Raw genomic sequence first — 10,240 nt, forward strand, 5'->3', positions numbered from 1 at the left:
CTTTGAAACAACAACAGACGGGCATGATCTTGGCCAGTGAGGGTACACGACGACCGCAGCGAAGCCTCGATTGCCGCGACCCGACAGCCTGGATTTAGCCTACGCCGCTCCTGGTACACGTGTCAGTAGCTGGAGAACGTCGAATGGCATACTGAGCCTCAAGCCACGGTAGTATCAAGGTAGTAAGCGAAGTGTTGGATGTAGATGGAGGGCTAGGTAATGTGAGACATAGCACCATCCTCTCAGCGTATCTAGGCATGCTTTACCTTTTTCATGGAAAAGCTGCTGTTGCACATCTGCCTCGATAGCAGCGCGCGCCGTCACGTGAATCCTGCTTCATGCATGCATGTGTTGTATGCTTTTCACCGAGACTACGAATGCACGATGGAAGCGACATGGAATATTCGAAAAATAGACGCATGGCTAAATATTCCTCGGCGCTGATTGGCCGCTATTAATAAGTGGGGTTGTCGGCTCCGCGCCTAACGATAGCGCAACCCCACTATCGCGACCCCCCAAGAAATCCTCGAAACATTGTCGTCTGAACCGCTTCCACGACCACAACCCCGCGCTCATGTTCATGCGATAACCTCCGAGGCTGGACAGCTGTATCGTCATTCGCTCGATCAGCATATCCAACATGTCCCTCCAGCCTCCCCATTCTCACATTGGCTACAGCGGGCGATGAGGCTCGAAGCGCTTATCCAACTGTGCCGCAACGTCATCCAAAACGTGATCTCATGATGGGGCCAAAAAAACTAAGAATAAGCCTAGCTGCATATGTTTTAATACCACAGCGGCAACGAGATACGCTAGCCTAGGCATGCGGCCACACCCAGCGGCTATACTCACGCTCTGTACGGCTACACCCACACCGGTGCTCCGGCCTGACAGATCCCGAGGCCTGCGCCGCACGCAAGTGTCCTGGAAACGGTCTTCAGCCGCCTCGCTTGGCGCACCTTTTGGGAGGTTGGTTCTGGTCCTTGCGGCTAGCTCGTGCCATGAATGGTGCGTTGGCTCGGTAATGCACCAGTTTCCAGAACGAAGGCATAGTTTGCATGGACGCCGCAGTAACAACTGTGTTTGATGTTTCGAGCTTGCTCCAATCATGGAAATGGTCGGTGGAGGCTTATACTGCAGCTGGATGTCGTTATAGTATGGTGATGGTAAGTACCTGGTATCAGCCTGCAGCTTCATCACAGTCTGGCACTTCTCTACTACGTTTGAACGAAGCAACGTCTTACCATTTTACTCGTTCATATACATATTCTAATTCACATTTTTGTATGTCTTAATGCCTTACCCGATATCAACGACGGGCCACAACGGAAATATGTCTGGATCTCAGCGCAGTCCTATGCGCTCACCAGCTTTTCCAGATATTCCAATCTACCTAGATACTGGTGATGAACGTATGACAGCAAAAACATACGGTACAACTCCCACGACACCTACAACACCAGAAATCTCAACTCATCCTCGGCCAACTCACCTGAGCCCTGCCCATATCAATGCACCGCCTATTAGCCCTGTGGAAGCAAGCCCAACGACCACTATCGAAACATGCAGTCAACGGTCAGTCATCTGGCCAATTCCAGAGCCCCCACCAGAGATTCAACAACAGCCTGAATCTCGACGACCAACTCTTCGCTTCTTTCCCACTCAGCGTCCACGCGTCCGACTGGATGCTATTTCCTCTCTACAAGTCCCAAGTTTGGACGAGAAGACGCCGATTCACATCACTCATCCAGGACTAGGTATCATCAATGGTCTACCTAAGCCACCGTCCATCGAGGTCTCGCCACCTGTGCATGAAAAGTCTGAAGATGGGCCCAATATTGCACAGCGCATCGAAGAAACCCTGTGGCGATACAGTGCTTCTGGAAACGTGTTGAAGCGATGGTTGTTAGAGCTTGTCAGCTGGCTTTTCAGTGCTGTCTGTATGGCCGCTGTCATTGGCGTACTCATCAAATTGAAAGATGAGCCACTATCGAAGTGGGCCTTGGCAGAGAAGACCGGCTTGACTCTGAACGCCTATATCTCTATACTATCCAAGATGGCAGGTGCTGCTCTTATCCTCCCAGTATCGGAAGCGCTTGGCCAGCTGAAATGGAGCTGGTTCCTGGAACACTCTAAGCAGATGTGGGATTTCGAAATCTTTGACAACGCTTCCAGAGGACCCTGGGGATCTCTCTTACTTCTTATACGGACTAAGGGACGAGCCCTGGCAGCTTTAGGAGCTCTTATCATGTTATGCTCTTTGGCGCTTGATCCTTTCTTCCAACAGGTCGTCGACTTCCCAGACCGATGGGCCTTGCAGGATCTACCTGGCGCTATTCCTCGAGTAGTAAACTATCGGCCGCGGTACTTCAAGCAGATATATCAGGGTTTTGAGGTCCAACAATTCGATAACTCCATGTTGCCTGTCATAAAGTCGTACTTTTTTGACAATGGCACGACACCGATTCCTTTTGGCAACGCTACAAAGGCCAACATACCGCTCTCCTGCCCATCTAGCAATTGCACCTGGCCGGAATATGAGACTCTTGCTGTTTGCAGTCAATGTACCGATGCTTCGGATCTTCTTGAATTTGGTTGCCGGTATACTGCGATCGACTGGACTACCAACCATACAGGACCTATCAGTCCCGAGACGACGGAGAACGGAACTGTGTGCGGTTACTTCCTTGACTTCGAATCCGAAAATCCGATCTTGATGTCAGGGTACATCCTTGAAGGCACCGAGAATCAGACCTCACCAGGCGAGGTGCTGATGGTACGAACATACCCTTTCACCGACATGAACACGAAAGAACCAATCATGGGAGGCTCCGTCAAGTTCAAGCACATTCGCAACCCCATTCTAGATGCTTTGATAGTGTCAACTGCAAACGGTACCGCTGGTGTCCTCAACCACGAACGGCCTGTTGCTCATGAATGCGCATTGTCGTGGTGCGTCAAAACTATCAGCTCTTCGTACGATGGGGGAAAATACACCGAGAATGTTACCGGCGTCTATATGAACGAAACGGCTGGATCATTCCCATGGGAAAGCGTCCCTGTAGACTTGGAAGACGGAACTACCGCTACTTTTGCCATGTATGCTCAAAACATCACTATCGAACGCGATGCTGTGCGACGGGATCATTCCTCACTTGCCGTCTCAGATGCTACGTATCGAGTCGACAACACCTCAGCATCCAATGTGATCATGGTATTTGATCAGATCTTCCCGTCCTACTACACAGACTTCGGTCCTTCCGGGAAACCTTTGCTGAGGTTTCTCGATGGGTTCGACGGACCTACATTTCGAGAGATGGACTTCAATCCGTGGTTAGCGCCCAATAACATTAGTCGGCATATGGAGAGGCTGGCGTCTGCGATGACTGATGTGATGAGATCAGACGAAAGCAGGGAGATGCTTTCTGGCGAATCGTATAGCCGCATCAACTATGTTTCAGTTCGTTGGGAATGGCTCACTCTTCCTCTAGGGTTGTTGTGTATTTCTTTCATTTTCCTTGCTGCTACGGTCACGAAATCAGCGCTCGAGCGGGATCGTGTAGGTGTTTGGAAGACGTCAGCATATGCAACTTTGCTTTATGGATTGCCAGACGAGATGACACAACATATCACAAGATCTTCGAGTATCGGAACGCCGAGAGCCAGAGCAAAAGAACTCAAGGTCAAATTGCAACCCAACCGTGGCTGGAGAATCTCTGGAAATCTCTTTTCGCCTTTCGCGCCGAAACCCAGATCAAACCAACCTCCTCCAGGCTGGATATGAGTACAAAATCGAGAATACATGAAGATATTAAGAAAGAAATATAAAGAGCCGGTATGTTTCCTACTCCCGAGCCAGCATTTGTCCTTTGAAGAAGTTCAATCATCGAATCCGCCTTGTTTGTTACCGATATGAGTCCAGCTCAACCGATCAACCAAGGACAGCATCGAATGCCCGTTGGATGAAGCTCCGTTTGGCACTACCACCTGGCTTCTTGATGATGCCTCGCTTGGCACTACCACCTGGTTTCTTGATGATACCTCGCTTGGCACTACCACCTGGTTTCTTGATGATACCTCGCTTGGCACTGCCACCTGGTTTCTTGATGATGCCCCGTTTGGCACTACCACCTGGCTTTTTGATGATACCTCGCTTGGTTGAGCCACCAGGTACTCGGACGAGACCTCTCTTTGGGGAGCCACCAGGTTTCCGGAGAAGACCTCTCTCCTCTAGCGGATCGGAGCCAATCTCCAACTCCTCAACGTTATCGTCTTCTTCTGTGTCTCTTTCTTCTTGCTCGACAGTATCGCGCTTGCTCTCTTCATCGCTATCGTACACGACACTGAGCGGGGCGGGATCGGCCTTGGACCATCGCCTCAGAACATCACTGGCCAAGCCAATAACAGGATTGTTTCGGCGCGGCTCAACGATTGAAGTTTCTCTTTGAATGATCTATTATACCCTTTAGCGACTGTTTCATGGTACACGGCAGATCTTGTGTATCTTACCTGGTCTACTGGGACTGGTGCGGCTAGGATCGGAAGTAAAAACGACGCAATAAGGATGATCATAGGTTTATGCATGGCGGAGGTTGCGATGGTCTGAAGGGATGATCGAAGAGACTTTGGTGAAGAGTGGATTGGTTGAGACAGGTGGAGCCCAGGGTTCCGTGGTTGTTACACTCTGGTAGTCGTACCTTGGGATGAGATGTTAAACGTGGGTGTAGTCGACTCATTTATCCACGTCGCCGGATCCAAGACCATATCCATCGACGGGATGTCACAACGCCTTCATTTCCCTTATCCATCCACAGCGCTTCAACCCGCCGCGACCCTCACGAAGATAACCGCCTTGGAAGCCACCGACGCGACGCAGAGTGCATGGGATGAGCAGGCACACTGGTCATGATGTGTGGGACAAGTCCAGCCATTGGGGGAAACTCGAAAGAGCATAAGTGCTGGGGTACAGATTCGGCAAGCTGAAACGCAAAGACTGGAACACATGGCGTTAAGCGAGACCATGCTGAAGCCCAAGAACACGATGCGATGCGTCACATTGCTTCTGGCAACTTTCATCACACCGAATTATCACATCGGAAGCGCTCAGAAGGCAGGGCTTCCTACAAGGCGATTCAGTAGAGTCAACATTTTGTAAGTACGAATCTCCGCCTGTGATTCTCAGAGTCCTCTGTAAGTCGAGAACGCTTTCTAACCAATTGAAAGGTTTTCGCGATGTGACACGGCTTAGCGGCGTCTTGGTTTCTGGACAGGAGTTGAAGCGATTGGCTCTGCGCGATTGGTACCTTGCGCCAATCAACCATGCCCGCGACCTAGTCACAATTTCCGCACACGTGATGCACCCAAGCGTTACGCTTTCTTCGGCCTCTACGTCCCTTCTTGATAGTGTCATTTGAATTCTGTATTCACAAAGAAGCCACGCTTCCAATATTCTTCCTAGGTGCTTTCATTGATATATGGTGGCGTCGCACCCCTGTCCGTGAGCAGAATCCGATCTCATTCAACTGTGGTAGTGGTACCAGTGCCGGCACTGGCCATACCTCGCAGTGGGATCAGCTCTACCAATACATTCAATACAAAGATCATGATGTTTCTCCAAAGACTAGATTCAGGCACTTCGACTGACTCATACAACGTTCTACATACGCTGTTGATATCCAATGATGCAGGGGATTCCAGAAAGATTTTCACCAATAACAGACAGCCCTTAAGCGCCCAAAGTCAACACCATCGTTGTCCGAGCTTCCACATTCACGCTGCGGTGCGACCGCTACATGCATGTAAACCTTATCAAAACCACCGCTCATGCGGCTGGACGACCATCTTTGGTTCCGCTGCGGTGTTGCCCGTGAATTTTACTATGCGATACACCACACAAGGTCTCACCGAACGTCACGCACAAGCAGTCACAAGGCTCATGCATGGTGACACCGATCAAGGTCTTGCCCCTGTGCCAAAATACCAAGCTCGCCTTGTTGACCACATGGACTTCCAGATGGCATTACTGTTAGCATCAATCTAAGGGAAAGTGTACATGAGCCAGGTGGGTGTCACTCGCTTTGACGAGCTTGGCACCACCACCGGCAGACTGTGTTAGTAGGCTGCCATACCGCTTTCTGGCCTTACTTCTCCAAGTATGCAGATCTTATGACTGGGTGATGCTGTCAATCGCTTGCTGGGGATGTCATATGCTTTACTCGGATTTCGTCTGCAGTCAAAGCAAGCATATGCTTTATTGACTTGAACCTTTGACTATAGCGAATCTTTTTTCCCGCCTGTTGCATTGATTCCATCCGAACAATGTTGGTGCACAGATGGTGTTGCCAATTGAATGACATCATACTTTGTAGCGCACAAAGGCCTGAACGCAGCTCATGCTTAGTTCCGAAGGCCTCATTTGCACCAGGCCTACCTTGCCCTGACCAGGGCGCCTTGCATTCTGCCTGTCTAGACAGCAAATTCGGCGCTTATACTTGTGATCCTGCTTACTACACTTGATCTGGCTGCTGATGGTTCGCCACGCCATAACTGCAGGGACATTGGGCCTCAGCGCTAATGTGATCAGCGCCACAGACGGTTCGACTGAATCTCAATAGCTAGGTGCCGCTGTGTACCGGTAGGTATGAAATGGATATTGTTTCCTGGCGCACACCACGGAATGAAATCTCATTTAAAAACTAGACATTGCATCAAAGATGCAGGTTAGGAAATGAAAGCATCAACGTACTATCTGTGTTGATGACATAGTGGGTCATCGCAGATAGGATGGCTGCGCTAGTACTGTTGGCCTTCCCGACGCGTTAGCCACGCGACAGGTACGCAAGCCTTTCATCATCAACACCTCAGCTTGCACTATGCTAGCTAGACCTCTGGACACTCGACTCCTCCTCCGAATCCGTCGGGTCTGCACCATGCATGCTGTATTGCGCTGCGTCCATCATCAACAAGTTCCGCCGAACTTCGAAGCTATGCCGCAGCACCAAAAAGAAGCCGCTGTAGCGATTGGTCTTGCTGGCGCTAAATCGCCGCTGTACGGAGGCACAATATCCCTTATCTAACACGTTTGCGCATTGGATATCTAGTAATTCGATGCTGACAAGTTCGTAACTGCAGTATCTTGTCGGACGCACCGTCAAGCGTAGTTTTAACCGCTCGACCTTCGCCCGAAGCCTTGAAGGCTCTCCATCAATAAGCCCGCCATGTAGAACGTCAATCGACCGAACGTTTTGATCTCGTACGGATCACTATTCGACGGCCCAAACCGTACTTTCCAAAATTGAATAGGCCGCCTGTAAACCCCCAATCTCCGAAGCCATAGGTCAACTAAAATGGGCCTGGTTCCGCGGCAGCGAATCGAAAGACATGATCGACTTCGAGATATTCGACAAAGCTTCTCGTGGAGCCTGGGGTTCGTTCCTACTGCTCTTTCGCACAAAGGGCAGATCTCTGGCAGCGCTCGGCGCCATCCTCACCCTCCTCCTGCTGGCCGTGGATACATTCTTCCAACAGGTCACCGATCTTCCTGAACGATGGGAGCTCGACGGCTTCGGCGAGATCCCTCGTGTAGTGCGATACGAAGGCGATAACATGGAGATATATACGAAGATGGTCAGTCGAACACGATGGAAGACACGAATCAACAACAGGCTATGCTGAAGTTCTCTTATTACAACGGCAATAAGCCCGTCCTATTTGGGTCCGGGGATCGGCCAGACATACCATTATCGTGTCCGTCAAGTCGATGCGAATGGGACGAATACGATACGCTGGGGGTCTGCAGTGCGTGCACTAATGTTGATGACAACATCGATTTTCGGCGGCTCTATACATTTCAAGGATGTCTATCTGCCTTTCCTGGATGCTATAATTGTCAGTGCAGCCGACGGCACTGCTTCCAGTGTGTATGATCGTCAACGCCCAGTTGCTCAAGAGTGCATGCTATCATGGTGTGTCAAGACTCTCAAGTCCACCTACGCTTGGGGGAATTACGAAGAAACGGTGACCAAGACATTCCTCAATATGACTGCTCGTCAGCAGCAGTATCCATGGACTGGTGGACCTATCGTGTCTCTTGGTGAGGAGGCCTTTCGGTCGTAATTTCAGGGAAACCTTAGCCTACACCGTCCTGGAACAAACTTAAGGGTTGATGACTACGACATGTCAAATGAGACATTCGCAAGGACCCAGGCTCTATCTGATGAAATCTTTCCTTCAACGATCGCGGTCGCTAATACTTCATTACCACCTTGGTGGCGCATCATAATGAAAGCTTGGGGTCGCAATCAACTTCATCCCGTCACATCCTGTCCATGGCTCGCACCCAACAACGTTACTCAGTACCTCGAGAGGCTCGCAACTTCCATGACTAGTGTGGTGAGAACGCATAATAGTCATGATTTCGTCCGAGGGCGAGCCTATTCCTTGACTACTTTCATCGCCATCCATTGGGCATGGCTTACCTTTCCCCTTGCGCTTCTGTTGTTCAGCCTGCTTTTTCTTGTAGCGACTATCAGGAAAACGTCCAAGACCGTCGACAGTGGGATGGGCTTGTGGAAGACTTCCGCCTTACCAACACTGATATACAGTCTGCAGAAAGACACCCAAGAGGCTGTTGCCTTGCAAGGTCGATGTAATAATGAGTTGGATAAAAAACCCAAGAAGATTCTCATTCGATTGCTTCCGAATCATGGTTGGAGAGTTTCTGGGCAGGTGCACACGTCACCAATGCCGAACACAAACACGAACCGGAGAGCACCTCCAGGATGGATCTGAATACTGATTATGGACATGACATCGTCATGTAGACATAATTTTGCGTCGTAACTACAAATCTGTCCACTTCTTCCCATTTTACACTACTTTCCATTTGAAGCCGAGTGCCTGAAACTAGCGTGCTTGTATCCAAATTTCTAGTCATATGCAAAAGACTTCAAATGCACACCACTCATTGTTCATGGAGCAGATATATCCTGTCTCCAAGGCAGCAAGTCAACATCAGAATAAGGTTGGTTTTTGCGAGAGTCGAGGGCGTCGTCAGCTTTGCAGCGGCGCATAGGTCGACTCTAAGGCTCGCCTCGGATGCGTAGAAGCGCCAAACACAACCCCCCTTGCCCTCAACCAGACCGCCTCGCGTTCTGCCTAGAACATACCTACCCACAACAACAACGTCAGCGCTTATACACTCCACGTAGCCTGCAAAACCTCGGCATGCAGTAGCAAGGGGAGCTTGACGCCCGGGCGCTGCCGTGACCTTGGCCATGTAATCGATTCAACTGCACCTTATCGCCGCGAAACCCGCTGCGGGCGCTAAGCTTCCAGCTTTCACAGGTCTGCCAGCACTGCCGAGCAAGCACAGGCCATCTTTGCATCGCCAACCCCCAAGTCTAGTCATGTACACCTGAACGATCATTCACTTATCCTGAAAAGTCGACCCGCAATCATGTTCCCATTCTAAACGAGCTGTAGGAAGCTCAGCCGTTAAGCGCTTGATTGTTGCGCGGATTGACATACTCCAGGAGGCCGCCAATGATTAACTCTAGCACGCCCTACAGGGCGTCACATATTGACCGCTCATGTGTTCTCAAACTCCTGTCAAGCGAACATACGCATGATGTCACCACAACGAGAGAGGCAGCTACCCCTTTCACTCGCGCAGCCGCAATACCCGTACTCCTCGTCAGTCGATGAAGGCTCGAATACACCAGCTCCGCCATCGTATCGAGCATCTGTCCATGACAAACATCCTCTCGATTTTCCAGGACGTATCGAACAGAAGCTAGCGCAATACAACACGTCCCAGAATGTATTCAAACGCTGGCTGTTCGAGATCATCAGCGTGTCGACAAGCGCTGTCTGCATGGGTAGGACAGCTTCGGCTCTGCCTGTTCTATACGTATGCTGACGCTGGCACCAGGCGCGATCATTGGATTACTCTATTTTCTTCATGATCAACCTCTCAACAAATAGCCCCCAGGCTTGACCATCATCACGATCCTTTCGAAGATTGCCTCGGGAGCACTGATCCTACCTATATCAGAGGCCATTGGGCAGCTGAAGTGGACGTGGTTCCATGGGAAGAAATCCAGAGACGTATTCGATTTCGAAATTTTCGATAAAGCATCGCGTGGCGCATGGGGGGTCATTTATGCTTTTGTGCCAAACAAAGGGCAGGTCACTCGCTGCTTTAGGCGCTCTTTTGACAGTTCTGCTACTGGCGATTGAT

At 50.4% G+C, this 10,240-nt stretch overlaps 1 protein-coding gene across 1 annotated transcript; it reads left to right on the forward strand.

Annotated features, from left to right (window-relative positions):
* Positions 1 to 9,625: 9,625 nt before the first annotated feature.
* ACET3X_001766 (uncharacterized protein) lies at positions 9,626 to 9,984 on the forward strand (the record flags this gene model as incomplete). The annotated part of the gene is made up of 2 exons (XM_069447093.1): positions 9,626 to 9,878; positions 9,932 to 9,984. 2 exons carry the CDS (start codon positions 9,626 to 9,628, stop codon positions 9,982 to 9,984), a joined length of 306 nt encoding a protein of 101 aa, XP_069312008.1.
* Positions 9,985 to 10,240: the final 256 nt, after the last annotated feature.

The sequence above is a fragment of the Alternaria dauci genome, chromosome 1, assembly GCF_042100115.1.
Source record: "Alternaria dauci strain A2016 chromosome 1, whole genome shotgun sequence".
Classification (NCBI taxonomy): Eukaryota; Fungi; Ascomycota; class Dothideomycetes; order Pleosporales; family Pleosporaceae; genus Alternaria; species Alternaria dauci.